Source organism: Cetorhinus maximus, chromosome 1, assembly GCF_964194155.1.
Source record: "Cetorhinus maximus chromosome 1, sCetMax3.hap1.1, whole genome shotgun sequence".
In the NCBI taxonomy this organism is placed as follows: domain Eukaryota; kingdom Metazoa; phylum Chordata; class Chondrichthyes; order Lamniformes; family Cetorhinidae; genus Cetorhinus; species Cetorhinus maximus.
The window spans coordinates 201860211-201880722 of NC_135879.1; the positions used below are offsets into that span (position 1 = coordinate 201860211).

At 43.9% G+C, this 20512-nt stretch overlaps 1 protein-coding gene across 2 annotated transcripts in view; it reads left to right on the plus strand.

Annotated features, from left to right (window-relative positions):
* The window catches only part of ccbe1 (collagen and calcium binding EGF domains 1), a 399260-nt gene that overhangs the window by 343541 nt on the left and 35207 nt on the right, over positions 1 to 20512 (plus strand). For both annotated transcript variants that reach the window (XM_078551856.1, XM_078551864.1), the window contains exon 4: positions 17335 to 17469. In XM_078551856.1, coding sequence (XP_078407982.1) covers positions 17335 to 17469 — 135 coding nt within the window. The remainder of the gene's footprint in view (positions 1 to 17334; positions 17470 to 20512) is intronic.

Genomic DNA, 20512 nt, shown 5'->3' on the forward strand with positions numbered 1-20512 from the left:
ATGCCTCGATTGATAAAGGCAAGTGTCCCATATGCCTTTTTCACCACCCACCAGCATGCCCCTCCGCCTTGAGAGATCAATGGACACGCACGCCAAGGTCCCTTTGTCCCTCAGAACTTCCTAGTGTCATGCCATTCATTGAATACTTCCTTGTCAAATTACTCCTTCCAAAGTGTAACACCTCACACTTTTCAGGGTTAAATTCCATCTGCCACTTATCTGCCCATTTGACCATCCTGTCTATATCTTCCTGTAGCCCAAGATGCTCAACCTCACTGTTAACCACCCGGCCAATCTTTGCGTCATCCGTAAGCTTACTACTCCTACCCCCCCACATAATCATCTATGTCGTTTATATAAATGACAAATAATAGAGGACCAAGCACAGATCCCTGTGGTACGCCACTGGACACTGGCTTCCAGTCACTAAAGCATCCTTCTGTCATCACCCTCTGTCTCCTACAACTAAGCCAATTTTGAATCCACCTTATCAAATTACCCTGTATCCCATGTGCATTTGCCTTCTTTATGAGTCTCCCATGTGAGACCTTGTCAAAGGCTTTGCTGAAATCCATGTAGACTACATCAACTACACTACCTTTATCTACACACCTGGTCACCTCCTCAAAAAATTCAATCAAATTTGTTAGGCATAACCTCCCTCTGACAAAGCCATGCTGACTATCCCTGATCTCCTTCAGAATTTTCTCCAATAGTTTCCCTACCACTGACGTGAGACTCACTGGGGCCTGTAGTTCCCTGGCTTATCTCTACAACCCTTCTTAAATAACGGAACCACATTTGCTGTTCTCCAGTCCTCTGGCACCTCCGCCGTGGCCATAGAGGAATTAAAAATTTGGGTCAGAGCCCCTGCAATCTCCTCCCTTGCCTCCCTCAGCAGCCTGGGACATAAATCATCCAGACCTGGAGATTTGTCCACTTTTAAGCCTGCCAACACCTACAATACCTTGTCACTCCCTATATCAATTTGCTTAAGAACCTCGCAGTTTCTCTCCCCGAGTTCGATACCTTCATCCTCATATATCCTTTTAGCAAGTCAATCTTTGTGATAAATTTCGATTGTCCCACTTTCTCAATGCAATGCTCCAACTGTGGTATGGGATATGAATCCGTTTTTGTCACCACATTTGCTTTTCAATAGTCCACACATAGGGCAGAATTTTATGTATGATGTACGGGTGGCGGAGCCCGCATGTCAGCGCTTAAAATGTTGCGCGCTGACGTTGGGCGAGCGTCCCAATGTCAGCGAGGGCCATCGCGATATTTAGCTGGGTGAGCGTGCTATGAAGTGCGACGCACACACGCCATTAATTAAAGGCCTTGTTAAGGCCCTTAGCTCGGCAATCGACTCTGATTTTGAGGCGCCCATGCGATCTTCGGCTCGGCGCAACATGCAGGCTGGTAACTGTTTTTTTAACAAACCTCATCCACGGGTGGGATATATGGGCCCAGAGGGGTTGTTCATGTTTTATCTGAAGTATTTTTTGCAGAAAGTGTTTTAAACTTGCTTGTGTGATTGTTGGCAGTTCAGATCAATTTCCAACAGGTACTGTATTTTGAAGCTTCAGCTCACCAGAACAGGAACATAAGGCGTTTAATAAGGTCAAAGCCAGACTTGCCTTTTTTAACCAAGAAATAGAATGTAGGAAAAGGGAGGTCATGTTGCAAAACGCTGTTGAGGCCACATCTACACTTCTGCGTTCAGTTGTGACCTGCGCTTCATGAGAGGGATGGCATTGGAGTGGGGAGAGTGCAAAGGTTTCTGACCTGGATGCATGCTGGCCTGGAGAGTTACAGTGATGAGGAAACATCGCAAACACTTGCGACATTTACCGTGGAGCACAGGAGATTGACAGGTCACATTATTGACCTTCATACCGTTATGAGGGCCAGAGAACGGGTGGACAGAAGGCAACATTTCCCCTTGGTGCAGGGATGACTAACGTGGTGGCATTTATTTAAGTTGAGTGCCATGAGGTTGACAGGTGAGGTGCTGAAGACCTTTTGGACAGAGTAATGTGGGACGCACTGGCTGAAAGGGTGGTGGAGGTACAAACCCTCCTAAGATGCAATAAGTCTTTGGATGTGCAGCAGCGATGCCGTGGCATGTTAGGCCATGGGGATAATGGTCACAAATGGGATAAGGTGACTTTGGAAGGTGCTAGAGACGCGCATCCTCAAGGGGCCGAGGGACCTTTGTGTATGACCCACATGTCTGACTGTATCAGTCTGTGATTGAGCAGTGTTGTTGCATTAACGATTGCAGCAACCATCAGTGCTTTGGATGGTGGGGAGACAGAATGGATGGAACTGTGACCCTCAAATAACTGGCCGCTGGACCCCAGCCGCACCGACACCTGCCGACCTGGCCGCTTGCCTCCTCCCCAGCTCCATGGCCTGCTCCTCATACGTGGTTAGGTGCTGCAGCGCAGTATGCCCACCACCAGTCCGCAAATGCTCCCTACTATTGTGCTCTCTTTTTTCCTGCAGAACAGAGAAGAGCATTTATTGGGGCTGATCGCTCATGTACTCTGCCCGCGCACGCCGCACCCCAACCACAGTGGCCCATCTGAGGCCTCCAGCGGCTCCTGTCCACACTACTGGTGATCAGTCTCCAGGAGATAGTACGGCTGCTCCCAACCCCCTCCCCCAATGGCCACTTGGACACATTCGGCGTCCATAACTTTGAATAACACACGGGTCTTAGCGCCCATGGCAAGGAGGCGCAACTAGGTGCAGTGCTGAGGCCAGCAGATGGCTCTTGGCCACGACACCTTGAGGCTCCCCTTCCACCATCTTATCACCATCAGTAAGACATGTGTTGGAGTTCTGAGTATGTGTCTAGCTGCCTCCCCTGCAGGTTGCCCCCAGACTACTCAAATGCAACAAACACCAACATATGCTGCGGGGAGATCCCATCTTCTCCTCAACCACTAAGGCTGATGTAAACATGGTCACTATCTGTTTGCCCACCCAGCGTGCACCAAATGCCCAATGCAGTAACGACACTAAGTAGGGGGGAGCCTCAAAGGCTAAGGCTATCTGCTGGGTAAAATGGCCAAGGCCGACATGGTACTCACCCTTCCAGAGCCCAACAAATCATTGAAGCATTCATGGCACTGGGTTCCTGTGCGCCGCACAGCATCTTGAGAGCTTACTGCCTCCGCCACCTCCTGCCACGTCTGCCTGGTCACGTGGGGGGCCCTCCTCCTCCCATCCTCGGGAAACAACACCTCCCAACAATATGACACCTCTTCGAGGAGGGCAGCAAGGCAGGCATCGGAGATCCGAGGGGCACAGTGACCTACCCTGCAGCCTGCCCCCCCTCCTCCTCCTCTGCCCTGACCTCCCCTGAAGCCCGGTCGCTGGCCATGGTGAAAAGCCTAAAGGAGGCTACCTGGCCTTTCTTTATAAAGACTGCCCATTGGAACCGGCGGTCTGTACACTCCCACTGCACATTTGAATTTCCCGCTGTACACGGGAGTCTGAAACGTGCTGGGCAGGCCTTAATTGGCCTGCCCACGCAAAATGGCGGTGCAGCCCATTTCGCCAGCGGAGATCGGCGACGTGCCCACCGCCAATTGGGTCGGGCCCACCCGCCCGACAAACATAAAATTCTGCCCATAGTCTTTGTGTTCCATGTGGTTTCGGTACCATCACAATAGGCCAACTCCAGTTACTGCAACTAGACTCAATGACATCATTTTGAAGCATGAAATCAATTTCTTTTTGTACTTGTGATAACTTATCCGGATTTAATCTATAAGGTTGCTGCCTCACTGAAGATAATATTTCTATACATATATCATGTAAAGCTAAATGTGTCTTTCCCAACTTATTTCCACAAATAGGTTTGTGTGGCTGCAATAGCTTTTCCAAATCACTTTGACAGTTGCTTGGAAGGTAACTCAATATTGCATTTAAATTTTCAAGCACCCCCTCATTATCCAATTTGATTGGAGGAAAATGAATTTCAGAATCCTGTACTTCTACCTTTTTCTCATCATCCCCATCACTAAAAGCTCTTTTTATTCCTCTTCCCTGTCAAAGTACTTTTTAAGCATATTTACATGACATGCCCTCTGTTTCTTTCTTCTATCTGGAGTATTTATTAAATAATTTACTTTGCTTAATTTTTTTTCAATCCTGTAAGGCCCACTAAATCTTGCATTTAAGGAATCCCCTAGTCCTGGTAACAAATCTAGCACTTTCTCTCCAGAAACAAAACTGAGAATTTTAGCCTTCTTACCTGCTTTCACTTTCATCACTTGCTGTGAGATCTTTAAATGTTCCCTAGCTAACTCACATGTTCTGTTCAATCTTTCCCTGAAATTTGATATGTAATCCAGCAGAGTAGTTTCAGAATTTTGACCCACCAATTTTTCATGAATCAATTTCAGTGGTCCCCTTACCTCATGACCATAAACTAGTTCAAAAGGGTTAAAACCAGTCGATGCATTAGGAGTGTCTCTAATAGCAAATAACAAAAATGGAATTCCTGTATCCCAATCCTGCGCATAATCAAGGCAACATGCTCTTATTATAGTTTTTAAAGTTTGATGCCACCTTTCCAAAGCCCCTTGTGACTCCGGATCATAAGCTATCGATTTGAACTGTTTTATCTCCAAGCTGTTCATTGTTTCCTTAAGCAGTTGTGACATGAAATTTGACCCCTGATCTGCCATGGCATACAAGGCTATGGGCCTAGTGCTGGAAAATGGGATTAGAATAGTTAGGTACTTGTTTGACCGGCACAGACTCGATGGGCCAAAGAGCCTTTTTCTGTGCTGCAGATCTCTATGACTCCAAGACTCTATGATTGTATTTCCTTAGGTAAACCATATCTTGTAAAAAATATAATTAACTCCTCCACAATCTTCTTAGCTGTAATATTTCTTAAAGGAATCGTTTCAGGAAATCCAGCAGACACATGCATTATTGTTAATAAGTACTGATTTCCACTTTTAGTCTTAGGGAGGGGTCCTACACAATCAGTCATGACCCTACTAAAAGGTTCTTCAAATGCTGGTATTGGGATTAAAGGTGCCGGCTTAATCACTGCTTGAGATTTTCCTGTTACTTGACATATGACAGGTTCTACAGAATTTGACTACACCCTTATGCAATCCTGGCCAAAAAAAATACCTCTGTATCTTTTCCTATGTTTTCCTAATTCCTAAATGTCTCCCCATTGGAATTTCATGAATAATCCTCAGAATCTCATTTCTATAACCTAATGGGATAACAATCTGATGCACCTCCCTCCAGCTTTCATTTTCTGAGACATGATCCGACTGCCAATTTCTCATTAATATCTTCCCTCGAGGATAATAACCTACTGGAATACATTTTGCTTCAGTTTCTAAATAAGTTTTCTGACATAACTGTTTTAATTGCAAATCATTTTTCTGTAACTCCACTAACCTCTTTGAGTTAAACACTTCAACTGAACTGACCTGCATTCCTCCCTCCAGAACATTGTTATCAAATACAGTGCCAGCTAATTGGATTTTGACACCTTCTTCTTGCCTTTGAACTGCCTGCTTATCTTGTTTATTTTGTTATTCCCTTTGATCTCATTATAACACAATCAAGAAACAATCCAAGATGTTCCTGCTGTAGCACTTCTGTTGAAAACACTTCTACAGGCTGCTCAACCTCTACTGGCATCACCCACATTTGTGATCCAGCTATATCATTACCCAGGATAAATTGAATCCCTGCAATGGGCAATTTTTCCACCACTCCAACTATAACTTCACCCGTCTTCCATCTGCTCTTTAAATTTACCTTCCATAACAGAATAGATTTAGCATCTCCATGAACCCTACTTATTATTACCTTCTCCTCTAGCAGTCTGAACAACAAATATCACTATCCCACAACGTTAAGGATTGACTAGCCCCTGTGTCTCTTAAAATTTTAACATCTTTACCTACTCCACCCTGTACACATGGAAAGACTTGCCCTTCACATACAAAATCTTTAAACATTTCTGCAGCCTGCTCCCCAGAATTCTCTTGAGTAAACTGTGAACACATTCCCACTTCTTTACCTTTCACTGAATCTCCCTGTTTCACCTGTACACAAACCACTGGTTTCTCCTGTGCCTAAACCTCAGAACCCACAGTACTTTTACTTCCAGAGCTTTTCTGTACCCCAATAATTCCTACAGATTTTTCCTGCAACCTCCAACACACTGATTTAGTGTGCCCCACTTTATTACAATGAAACGCCTCAATTTTCGAATGTCACTTCTACCTTCAGTGCCTTCTTCATTTTTGTTCTGAGAAAAAGCTCCCTCAGAACTTCCAGCTGCTCCTTCTCTTCCCTGACTACCTGCCGTCTTTTCACCTTCCCACTTTTTATCCTTTTCCAATTTGAAAGGGTGATGGAAAAAAGGTTTAGCTCTATGAACTAACTCATAATCATCAGCTATCTCTGCTGATTGTCTTGCAGAATCAACCTCTGTTCCTCCACATGAGTTCTCACTACCGAAGGATTGAATTTTTAAATTCTTCTAAAAGAATGACTTCCCTCAGAGCTGCATGGGTTTTCTCTATTTTTAATGCCTGCATCCACTGGTCAAAATTATTTTGTTCTACTCTTTCAAACTCAATATAAGTTTGCCCAGGCTGTTTTCTCATATTCCTAAATTTCTGCCTGTATGCTTCAGGAACCAACTCATATGCACTCAAAATAGCTTTTTTCACCGCATCATAATTCACCGATATTTCTTCTGAAAGTGAAGCATATACCTCAAGCTCCCTAGCTAACAACATAGACTCTAATAATAATGTCCAGTTTTCCTGTGGCCATTTCATCTGTTTGGCTAGCTTCTCAAATGAAATAAAGAATGCTTCAATATCTTTTTCCTCAAACTTTGGAAGAGCTTATACAATTTTAAGCAAACCCCCACTGGTACTACTCTAGAGATAAATCCTTCCTCACCTACTGACATCTCTTTTCTAACTGCCAACATTTTCAGTTGGAATTCTCTCACTATTTCCCTTTCCTCCTTCTCCATTTTCACAATTTCTAATTCCCTTGTTTGTTTAAATTCAAGCTGTTTCAGTTCATTTTCTTGTTCAAATTCAAGCTTCTTCATTTGCAACTAAAGTCTCACTACCTCTAGCTGTGACTCACTAGCATCAGGTTTCACTTTTAACTATAGATACTGTGCTATACTTTTAACTATATCCTATATCCTAGCCACTGCAGGTAACCCTAATTTTAACTTATCAGCCCACTCTGTTAACTTAATTTTGGTTATTCTCTCCAACCCACTCAGAGTTATCTCTTCTACTCCCAAACAAGTCTTAGCAATTGCCAAAGCCATCTTGCAGTCTCACCACTTTTAAAGTACCAACTCCTAACCAATAAAGGATACAGAAATATAATTAATCCCGGACGAGCCACCAGTTGTTATGACCAATGCACTTGATAAAGTGGAATTGTTTAAAAATCCCAGAAGAAAAGTTTAAACAACTGTCATAACCTATAATTTTAAGTGTTATGTTTGAGATGTGACTTTAAATTCAGGAATCAGACCACCCGTTCTTGAGGTTTTACATTAAACTAAGTGAAACATTTTATTAATTTACACAGGTTAAAAAATATATACACATAACTACAGATTACTACTATCGTAACTTTTAATAAATTCTCAAACTAATCTCCATTATGGCAACAGCAACCCATAGGGCAGGTTTTTCCAGTTGGTGAGAGGGGGTGGGGCCCGCTCGTAAAATGACGCGGGGATACATTGGGTGTGCAACTCGACATCACCTTGCATCATTTAGATTCTCAGTTCAGCCTGTTAAGGCCACTAAAAAACTAATTAACCAGATTGATGGTCCTGCCTGTCCAACCTTAACGTTGGTGGGCAGGCCAAGAGCCCAGGTGGGCCTTGGAAAAAGCATGAAACCTCATTCATGGGCGGGATGAAGTTTCATGAGGGTTTTTAAAATGTTAACAAATGTTTCAATAAAAGTTATGGACATGTCCCAACTCATTTGACAGTGTCACATGAGGGGACATGGCAGGGAAATTTTTCTATCACCTGAAATTCAACTTTTACATTGCAGCCAATCTCCCTGAGGCAGCACTTTGCCTCAGGGAGATCTGTGTGCTCTTCCGTGCGCATGTGCGAAAGAGCGCACTCCCGCCTGAGGGAATTTCACCCCCCCCCCCCCCCCCCCACATATCGCACTTCCTGGCGGACTTCATGTAAAATGGCGGCGTGCCCCAAAGTGGGGGCGCCAATTGGAGGCCCGCTTGCCCGCACCCACTCCTGCACTCCCCCACTGATGGGGAGAAAATGTTGTCCATAGACTTAACCAAACACCAGGCAAAGCATTTTCACCTTACGAGTTTAAAATGAGATTCTTTCACTTGGTTCCTGTGGAGCTAGTTGGAGGCTTGCAGCTGCCTTTTGATCTCACATTGCCTCTGCTCTGCACACTCAAAAACTACTGACCTTGTACCTACCAGCTTCGTTAAATGTTAATTCTCATTGTATCAGCAACTTCTGAACTAAACCTCACTGACAATAAAACCCCTTTCATAGTGCCAACTTTATTAGTAATATAAATACATTGCTTGGTAGCTGCTAGAAAGGTGTCAGTTTTCACCCCACTTCCTGAATGCTCTATTCAAAAAATGCAAATGCATTCTATCTCTCTTATATATCAAAACAATTACACATCAAAGCACCTAGACTAGCTGGTTTAATCCAATTAAGACACACACCCATAGACTAAATCTCTATTTTAAAAGAAAAATATTTTCCAAAATGTTATATACATTAATAGCTTCATGACACTGATCGTTGGGATTGCTGCCATGAGATGGCAAGAGGAGGCCTCCACACCTAACAAAGAAGGCGTGGTCAGAGATGGCATCTCTAATCAACCACTGTGGGGTAGTCCAAAGGACCTGAATGCAGTGTAGGAAGAGGGTCACTAGCCTTCTGCACTCTGCGAGGGTATTGAATCCCCATGTAACCTTGAAGAAATGTGTTTGTACCTGCACTTGTTGGGGCTCCTGGGTGTAAAACCCCAAGTTTAAGTTGGTACATCTTCCTGTGTCTTGAAGACTGCATGTGAGTAGACAGGATGGCGGGCATATATAGAAGGGGGAAGTCTCTCAATGTGATGGGCACTTAAATCAGTGATATTGGGGAGGAGGATGAAATGTTCAGATGTATAGAGGGGGGACTCACAAAAGCACTAATGTCTTTATAGGAAAAAAGGAGTCAAAATGCCCAGGAGCCAGCACGAACTGGTGGTGGTGTCCCTAATCTGGTGGTGCTAACTCCGGCAGAGGAGCAGATTCTGGAGATAGTGTGTGAATGTGCAGCAAGGTCCACTGGTCGGGTAGATGCTGGGGTTTCGGAGGAGGGTAAGAGTCCAGTGGACAAGGAAGAGATTGGAGAGTGTGAGAGATATAGGGCAATGGCTGTAAGACTGACAGGTAAAATACACTAATCCCTTATGCTCGTCCATTCAGAAGTTATTCCTTACCCAGGTCTGGGATCTGAGAAGATACCAGAATGCATGAACTCTGATGCATTAATGCTGATGGAGACTTAAATATGTTTTCCCTGCCTCAGATGGAACATCCCCCAGACCACAGAATGATCTGGAAGACCCTCCCTTGATATCGGAGGATGATATCCTGCCAGATGCACCCGTATCACATCCTCTCTCTGTGCCTTGCATCGCCTCAGATACAGGCACTTCAGTGGGATTTGAGCATTCTGGAACAGATGGTAGAGTACACTGTGGTAGACACGTCACACTCACTTGAGGAGCTGGCAGAGGCAGAGAGTCCCCAGGGCGCTGTCAATCAGAAAATTGCTAGAGATCAGGATGATGTTGAGCACAAGAAAGACGATGAACCTCTGGAGTTGTCTGTTAGGTGGCAGATGCTGGATGTCCAATGGAATGCATGTGGAGATCTGGTAGAGATCCCTGAGGGTCTGCATGCCATGGTCTCTGTAATGGAGGAGTCCATGCGGAACATGAGCACTGTGTTAACCCACAGCTCTGAATGCACAGCATCCTCCATAGAGAGAGTTGCGACTCTCATGGAGTGACAGCTCCAGGAACTCAATCAAGGATTTTTTAGGTTGTGTTTAGACCTGCGAGCCCACACATTGGCACTGACCTCAGCAGGTCACTGCCAATGCGAGAGATGGATGAGGCACCTAGTGACTCTACTAGCTGCCCGTCCATCTCTGGTGAGCAGGTAGGTTCAAACAACCCTTATGTTGGTGGATGACCTGCAGCTCCACGCATCTGGGAGCTCCTCTCAGGGTGCTCCTGATGGTGGCAGCAGCTTCTCCGCCCTCTGCCAGTGACCATCACATTTGAGGAGACCGCGGCGACAGGAACGTGCAGCCATGGCGCTGGTCTCTCCCGTCCAGTCGGGGCCCACACAGGGTGCAAAGACCTGAGTCATCAAAAGTCATCAAGGCCGAAGGGGCATCAGAGTCAGCAGCCTACCTCCAATCCAGCTGCCAGCAAGGGAGAAGCACGTAGACGTCGCACTCATAAGCGGAAATTTAAGTCACTATAATCACAGAAGGGCTTTCACGGGTGAATCATTTCTCATTGTCACTTGTGTAATGTTGTATGTAGCTGTCACACATCACTATTAAAATGTGACATCATGTCAAATGGCCTTACTATGCTTTATATGATAGCTAGAGAGGAAATCTACAACTCTGTGAAGACATCGATTGGGCTAGACAGTGTATTTCAGAGGGAGGGACAGGAGAAGATGGTGTCAGGAAGATCTCATCAGCCCAAGCATTAAGGTAACAGTCTATTTGCAAAGATTTGCGGTCCTGACTTTGGAGTCCCACTGGAAACTCTTTTGAATCAAGGCCTCCCTGGTCTCCCTGGCTCTCATAATCATCCTCATGACTGGATCTTCTTCATAACCCTGAGATTGAGCAGGGTCCTCCTCAGAGTCAGCTCTAGCTTCATCCTCAGTCTCTGATTTGTCGTGCACATACCGGTGAGGAAACTAAGAAATTTAACGATAAAATATGTTCCTGTGGAACTGGGACGTCCTCATCATTTTCCTGTAAAGGCAAATGACTAAGTGCATCGGCATTTGCGATTTGATTGCCAGGCCTATGTATGAAATTGCATTCGTAAGCTGCCAGGATTAAAGTCCTATTAGTATTTCCGTATCTTCTTTCTACATACCTTCTTGTTCCTCGCGCAGACTTTAATCCCGGCCTTCTTTTTGACTTTACTATTGGCCAGGCTTCTCTCAGAAGCAAGCTCAACTTGTCTGAGCTCAGTGTCTGCTTCTTAGAACATTCTGCGACTTGTGCTTTCAAAGCCTCTTTGGCTTCATTTAGCTGGCTCTTCAGCTCTTCCGTCTCTTTTTTTCTTTTTGTTTGCTGCCTTCTGGAAAATAGAGCATTGTTGTTGCTCTCTGCCAACTCATTCTTCAGTTTATTCAGAGACGTGCTGAATTCTTTCTGTTTCTCTTCATACTTATCCAGAAGGAACACACTTTGACAAGAGGGAATCTTGTAGTGTGTGAAGGTCTTTCAGCAGGTTTTCTTTTTCCCGTTGAAGGTTGCTCACCTTGTCTCGAACTCTGTCATCAAGCATGGTCTCTTCGAGTTCCTTCTGCTGCTCTTCCAGGTGTTGACTTAAGACAGTCTGCACTTCTTCAGGTTGTTGAATCCTTACACACTCCTTTTTCAAAACAGGAATGCTTCCAGCTTCCTTTTGGAATCCCAGTGGCCACTTAAGGTTGATTTCCCTTATCCAGTTTCACCCTAGAAGGCTTGGTCCTCTGCCTTTCAATACCAAAAACTGGTAGCTTTGCCGATTGGCTTCCATAATGGACAGTTACTCTGCTTATGCCTTTGGCTTGGATGTCTTCACATGTGTATGTTTTTAGTTTGGCAGCTGTTTCTTCTAAACTTAATCGATGTTCACCATTATTCAAATATCTGAAAATATGTTCCCCAATTACTGTAGTGGAAGCTCCCGTATCCACTTCCATTCTAACAGGTTTGCCATTTCCTCTCACCATGACTCATTGGTTCTGTCTTTCCAACTTTCAGATGAAACAATGCGTAAATGTCTGAATTTGTTGTTTCAGGCTCTCCTACATTCTAGATTTCACTGGGCTTCTTTTGTTTACAAGCTTGGTTGAATCTTTCCTGATATGTCTCATTATATGCCCATTCCTGTGGCAATAATAGCATTCGATTTTTTTAATATACCAATCATTAAAAGACTGCTTGTTTCCACCTCTGTTGAAATTATTCTTTGATTTTGCTGCTAAGTTATTTTTTCCTATTCTTCGGCTAATTCTTGCTTCTTGGCAGAGTCTTGTATTTTTGCGCCGTTTTCAGCTGGGATTTCCAGTCCGATGTGGAAGGCGGCACCATTTTGAGCACCCTGTATTGTTTTTGAATCTCTTACTGCACTTTCCATGACCAGTGCTATCTCGAGCGTCTCCTTGAAATCCAAATTCACTTCGGAAAATAATCTTTTCTGAATATGGTTCCGCTATTTAAGAAGGGTTGTAGAGATAAGCCAGGGAACTACAGGCCAGTGAGTCTCACGTCAGTGGTGGGGAAACTATTGGAGAAAATCTGAAGGAGAGAATCTATCTCCAATTGGAGAGGCAAGGTTTGATCAGGGATAGTCAGCATGGCTTTGTCAGAGGGAGGTCATGCCTACCAAATTTGATTGAATTTTTTGAGGAGGTGACCAGGTGTGTAGATGAGGGTAGTGCAGTTGATGTAGTTTATAGGGATTTCAGCAAAACCTTTGACAAGGCCCCACATGGAGACTTATAAAGAAGGCAAATGCACATGGGGTACAGGGTAATTTGATAAGGCGGATTCAAAATTGGCTTAGTTATAGGAGACAGAGGGTGATGACAGAAGGATGCTTTAGTGACTGGAAGCCATTGTCCAGTGGCGTACCACAGGGATCTGTGCTCGGTCCCCTATTATTTGTCATTTATATAAAGGACATAGATGACTATGTAGGGGGTAGGATTAGTTTGCGGATGACACAAAAATTGGCTGGGTGGTTAACAGTGAGGTTGAGTGTCTTGGGCTACAGGAAGATATAGATGGGATGGTCAAATGGGCAGATAAGTGGCAGATGGAATTTAACACTGAAAAGTGTGAGGTGATACACTTTGGAAGGAGTAATTTGACAAGGAAGTATTCAATGAATGGCATGACACTAGGAAATTCTGAGGAACAAAGGGACCTTGGCGTATGTGTCCATAGATCACTGAAGGCAGAGGGGCATGTTAGTGGGATGGTGAAAAAGGCACTTCCCTTTATCAATCGAGGCATAGATTACAAAAGTAGGGAGGTCATGTTGGAGTTGTATAGAACCTTAGTGAGGCCACATCTGGAGTACTGTGTGCAGTTCTGGTCGCCACATTATAGGAAGGATGTGATTGCACTGGAGGGGGTGCAGAGGAGATTCACCAAGATGTTGCCTGGGATGAAACATTTAAGTTATGAAGAGAGGTTGGATAGACTTGGGTTGTTTTCGTTGGAGTAGAGAAGACTGAGGGGCAACCTGATCGAGGTGTACAAGATTATGAGGGGCATGGACAGGGTGGATAGGGAGCAGAGTTGAAGAGTCAGTCACAAGGGGACACAAGTTCAAGGTGAGGGGCAGGAGGTTTAGGGGGGGTGTGAGGAAAAACTTTTTTTAGCCAGAGGGTGGTGATGGTCTGGAATGCACTGCCTGGGAGGGTGATGGAGGCGGGTTGCCTCACATCCTTTAAAAAGTACCTGGATGAGCACTTGGCACGTCATAACATTCAAGGCTATGGGCCAAGTGCTGGTAAATGGGATTAGGTAGGTGGGTCAGGTGTTTCTCACGTGTCGGTGCAGACTCGATGGGCCGAAGGGCCTCTTCTGCACTGTGATTCTGTGAATAGTGTCCTCATTCACACCACACACCATACAATCTCTGAGCATGTCATTTATAGATGTACCAAACTCACAATGTTCCGTTAGCTGCTTCAAATTTACCACATAGCATGCAACTGTCTCACCCGGAGCTCTATTTCTCAAATTAATCTTGAAACTCTGCATCATTACTGAGGGTTTTAGTTGATAATGACCCTTCACAAGGTCCATTAATTCATTGGAATTTTTCAAATCTGGAGCACTGGGTGCCGTCAAACTTCGAAACAAACCATAGGACAGCATTTTCCCTCCGTCGGGGATTTGTGCAGGAGAGGGCGCCAGCAGACGGGTTCCCGATTGGCACCCCCAGTCAGGGGCACAACGCCATTTTACGTGGGTGGGCCAATTAAGGCCCGCGCAGCGTGACGTCTGCCTGGAAGCGCTCCCTATGTGGGTGGGGGGATTCCCTGAGCTGTGAGTGCACTCTTTCACGCATGCGGGCAGAAGAGAGCCAGATCTCCCTGAGGCAAAGCGCTGCCTCAGGGAGATCAGCGTTACTTTTAAAAACCTAATTAAAGATGGAAAAAATTTTAAGGACATGTCCCCTCATGTGAAACTGTCACATGAGATGAGACATGTCCATTACTTCTATTGAAAAATGTTGTGAAATTTTAAATCTGATTTGAAACCTTATCCCGCTTGTGGATGAGGTTTCATGCATTATCCGAAGGCTGCCTGGTCTCCTCGCCTGCCCGCCAACCATAAGGTTGGACTGGCAGGCCCATTAAGTTCATTAATTAGTTTTTAATAGCCATAATAGGTCGTTGACAGTTCGGCAGGCATGCAGCCAAGTTGGCTGCGCTCCCGCCGAACTGAAAATCTAAATGACGTGGGGTGATGTCGGGACACATGCCTGATGTCACCCCACGTCACTTTATGCATCGGCGAGCGGGCCCCACCCCTGTTTACTGACCAGAAAATGCTGCCCATAGGTTTTATTCCCACATGTACATAAGAGGATCACACTTCTTTTCCCCCATAATCTCATTTGCTTGAAAAAAAAAATTTGACACATTCTATGTAATGAGATGAATCGACTATGGCTGAATCAAAAGGATCAATTGTTCCGAATTGCGGCATTTTGAGAGGGGATATCTTCTTCAATTTTAACTGAGTTTTCTGCCTACAATCACTGGGCGAGGTACAGTGCCGGTTTCTTTTCAACTTGATTTCTTCTGTTCAGCCTTGTTTTATCCTCGTCGCCAGTTTGTTGTGAGTGGTGGCCGAGTTGGCACTTTTGATAAAGTTGAGTCTTGGGTGGAAACTTTAAGTTTATTTACAAGCTACTACATGTGTGCTTCCCACTCCAACTCTATTGCTATGCTACTAACTATTGAGGTAGCCCGCGCTACTCCCCTATTGGCTACCATAGATCATGTGATATTCCTTATCAAGCATTATTCTTAAGGGTACATTACACACTAAATAAAAACATAATTAATTCAGCACTGTACTTCTGACATGTCAAGAGAGCTGGGATCTTAGCTTGTAGACTGTTCCAGCAGGGTATTGGTGCCTTCTCCTTCCCCCATCTCCCTTGCAATGCCTGCTGGACTTCAACCCGTTCAGGTTGTGCCTCTCAGTCTTGAGACAGACTATTATGCTGTGTATGGACATCTGGCCTCCTCTCCCTTCTTGCTCTTTTCTCCTCATCTGAGGAAGTCCCTCTAGCAGAGTACACAATGCCCATTTCAAACCCTATGCTTACAGAGGTTTGATCTAAATTATCAAGGGGCTTGTCTGCAAAAAGGGTCTCTGCAAAGATTTAAACTGCCTATAGTAATGTCAGTGAACAAAATGCTTCACTAAATGTTTATTTTGTCATGGGATATGGGCATTGCTGGCAAGGCCAGCATTTGTTACCCATCCCTCATCACCCTTGAACTGAGCAGCTTACTATGCCATTTCAGAGGGCAGCTAAGAGTCAACCGCATTGCTGTGGGTCTGGAGTCACATATAGACTAGACTGGATAAGGATGGTAGATTTCCTTTCCTAAAGGACATTAATGAACCAGATGGGTTTTTACAACAATTAATGATAGTTTCATGGTCATCATTACTGAGACTAGCTTTCAATTCCAGATTTATTAATTGAATTTAAATTCCAGGATTTGAACCCATGCCCCCGGAGCATTGGCCTGGCCTATGGATTATTATTCCAGTGACATTACCACTATGCCATCATCTTCCCAAATGAACGATAATGCACATACTCACACCTCAATTTGAAACTCCTACCTTTTTACATCGCTATTCCTTCTGGCGCTTGTACCCGCCCTGGATCCAGAAAGTTCAAAAAATGTGAGTCCCGCCTGCCCGTTTGGCCTGTACTCCAAGCATAAAAGTGCACGGGCCTCTCAAAATTCTCAACAATTGGACATTTAATGCCTTAATTGGCCCCTTAATTGCCAGCGGGCATGCTTCTGATGTTCATGGATGTCCCCACCGAATGACATATCACAAGGTGATGTGATAACGCCCCAACATCATCATCCACCATTTCGTGCTGCAAGGGACTACCATGCACCCACACAGCAAATGTAAAATTCTGGCCTGGAAGTAACATGCAAAAGAAAAGTTAATCGTGGGGTGTGGGTACAGCAGACATGCTGACAGCAGGGCCTGAGACATAAATCCAGTCTTCAAGAAGGGTAGGCAAGCCCCAGAAGAAGGGTTTGGAGGGACCAGTGGTGGGTGAGAAGACTTTCACAGGAGCAAAAGGAGCTCCTCCTGGCCTCATAAAATCTATGCCATTTCATTTTTTTGGAACAACCTGAAGTGGTCCCTTTGTTTTTAGAATCATTTGTGAGATTGTTCTACACAATATGCCAATATACATGACTTTAATGAAAATGAGCCAGGATGTAAAATGGGCAGCTGGCCCACTAATGCCCAATTTTGGCCTAGGGGCATATGTGAAAATTCACCCAGAGAGCCTGAACAATTTCTACAGATTCTCTGCTGCACAAGTGTTAGTCTAAAAGCCTCTGCTGCCTACATTGGTTTGTTATTTGAGGCAAATTGTTTTACATTTGTTTATATGGCATTGTGCTAGGTTTCAATTGTTTAGTCTGTTAATTTCAAAAACCGTCTAAAGTTGGTTACATTTCTCCTCCTTATTTCCTTCTCCCTGATTCTACTATTTACAAACATGGATTTGTTCCTTTCAGCATCCCCATAAAAATCATTGATATTTATTGTAAACGGCAGCTGTCCCAAATCTGAGCCTGGGATGATCCTTTTCCAGTTTGAATCTTGAAGCTCTGAGTCTTCTACGAGATCTTTTCGTTCATTCAGTGATAACTCTCCTCTTTTTGTTTACGTTGCAGACTATGATGTGTGCTCAGGAGCTCCGTGTGAACAACAATGCACTGATAACTTTGGCAGAGTGCTATGTACATGTTACCTGGGATACTACTTTGACCGTGTGAAACACAGAAACAGAGAAAAGCCATATTGTATTGGTCAGTATGAACACTTGAACCATTGAATTCAAGCCAACTCTTACCCATCACCCCTCTACAAACATCACAGCTTTAAACATCTACCAATGAACCCATTGCTATACCACACTTACTTACTCTCATAAAAGAGTTCACAAACTATATCAATCGCATTGTGTACGTCTGAATAGCTATTTTGTCAAGTAAAATCAGTTAGCTGGTTATTATTTAGTTGAAGATACAAGCATGAGGGAGGGTCTTTGATGTTGTTTACCTGGTGTGAAGCAGCCCATCTAGCAAGCCACCAAAAACCTACTAAACATGCTTGTTGAGTGAAGATTATTGCAAACAGAATCCATCTTTTATCTTTAAGGGAAAAACAAGAATAGATCAGCCTAAAAATTTAGTAACATAGAAGCACAATCCTGTGTCCTCAGGTCGTAAATCTGGGCAAACCAAATTTGAAGTAATAGTATAGAGGACAAGATCATGGAATGCATTCAAGATAATTTTCTGGATCAGTATGTCGAAAGAGGGGTCAGGCTCTTTTAAATCTGAAGTTGTCCAATTATACAGCTTTAATTAATAACTTTGTAGTAAAGGAGCCACAGGGAAAGATTGATAGAATTTTATATTATGTTTGTGAGTGATTTAGTTAAGTACAAAACTAGGGTCTTGAACCTGAACAAAAAGTAAGCTACATAGTTACAAGGACTGAGTTAGTAAAGCTAAATTGGAAAACTAGACTAAGCGATATTACAGTCATCATCGTTAGTTCCTCAAAACAAGGATGGTGTCTGCCAGGCTTCGAGTTGACGCCTGTACGTATGTACGCAATGACAAATATTTATAGAAATAATTCATAATTCACAATAAATATGCAGTCCCATAAGAAAAAAATGAGAAAAGTCTCCCAACTGTAACTAACAAGAGTAGTTAATGATGGTATTATATTAAAGGAAGAGGCTTATGATGCTGTTAAAAGAATACTAAGCCTGAGGATTGGGGAAATTTAAAATTCAGCAAAGGATGACCAAGAAATTACTAAGGAGAGACGAAATGGAACATGAAAGTCACCTATCAAGGGATGTTAAAAACAGATTGTAAAAGCTTTGATACACATGTAGAGATTCACGATAACAAATTTCATGCCCCCAGCCTCGCCTCTCCCACGAAAAATTGCAGACAGGTTGGGGGCGAGAAGGCAGCAGGAAGGCTAGCCAGGGAATTTTATGCATTCTCACCTCCTCATGCAAACCTGCTGGTGGGGGACAGTAAAATTCTGCCCCAAGTTTCTGATGATACAATGTTAGATGTGAAAGCACCACTTGAGTGGGCAAGAACATGGCAGAAAAAAATATAATGTGGAGAAGTGTGAAGTTATTCCCTTTAATAGGAAAACTAGAAAAGCGGAATATTGCTGAAAAAAGAGACATGCTATGGAAGATTTTCATCTTGCATTCATCAGGACAGCTTACAAGATAAACCAACAGTAAAGGGAACAACAATTTATACTGCATGAGAAGCGAGTACCAATTGGTTAGCTAGTGGACTCTGACTGGTAAAGGTGTTGCCATGGAGAATGCAGCAGAAAACAGTGAACTGTTAACTTGCAAGCTTTTGTTTCAAATTCAAACCAGGCAGCTCGACTCTGATTAGTCAAGGTATTGCCCTGGGGAATAAACCAGAGAATGGCTGTCCCTCAAGTTTTTGTTCAGTCGGAAAAGGTGCAATGTGTGGACATGCTCCTTATATCTGCAAAGGACAGGGCACTGTGTCTGAATAAATGTGGCTTCTAGCACATATTCTAGCATACATTCACAGGATACCCTTCAAACAGGAACCACAGAAAGTTAACATGTAGGTACAGAAAATAATTAGGAAAATGAATTATGTATTATCCTATATTATAAACAGATTGCAGTATAAGAGTGAAAAATGCCACTGTATTTAAATAGGACCTTGGTGAGACCACACCTGGAGTACTGTGTACAGTTTTGGTCTCCTTGCCTTGTTGATGGCATTCTTCCATCTGCAGGAGATGATGGGAATGCTGTTTCAGAACTTTAGTGAGGTGAGATCATCTGCTGCACTTCTTTTATGGCTTTTATTTCCAATTCTGGAAAGACAAAGTCAGCTACAAGTGCGTCATATGAAGTTATCACTTTCCAGTAGTGGCACAATGATCTCTGCTGATGCTTTGTTTGCAGGGCTGGCATCTGCTTTGGAACTTCTGACGCAGTGTCCTGTCAAGGTGACGAACTCCTGCCACCGCTGTGGTCACCATTTACATCGATTGCCAGCTAGATTCCCACATGTCATGATTGATGTTGAGGGTTTTCGTGTCTCTTTTCACAATATCCTTGAAATGGAACTTTGGGCACTCTCCTGGTCACTTGCCATGGGCTACCTCCCCATATAGCATATCCTTGGGATGCAGCCATCTTTCATCCTGTGCACATGTCCAAGCCAGCAGAGCCTTCTTTGTTTGATTAGTGCTAGCATGCTTGGCATGTTTGTTGGAGAAAGGAATGCTTCATTAGTGACTTTGGCTTTCCATGTGATGCCAAGGATGTGTCATAGACACCGGACATGAAAATTATTCAGCCTGTAATGGTCTTAGTAGGTGCAAATCATCCAGGCGTCTCTGCCATACAGCAATATGCTGAGGATACAGGCATTGTCGATAAACATTTTGGTCCTGCAAGTCAGTTTATTTTGTTTCCATGCCCATTTTGTTAGTCAGCCAAAGTTGGCAGTTGTCTTTCCAATACATGTACTGAGCTCTTCCTCAAGAGGTGGGTTGTATGTCACCATAGATCCAAGGTAGCAGAATTTCCTGACTGCTTCCAGTGGTGTGTTGTTGAGTCTGATTACAGGTGGAGACACAACATCCTGCCCATAGCTACAGTTTTATTGACACTGATGGTGAGGGAGAACAAAACACAAGCATGGGACAGATGATTAATGAGCCTTTGGATCTGGTTTTCTGTCTGGGTTACTAGTGTAGCATCATCAGCACACGGAAGTTCTGTGATCAGGACATTCAGCACTTGTGTCTTAG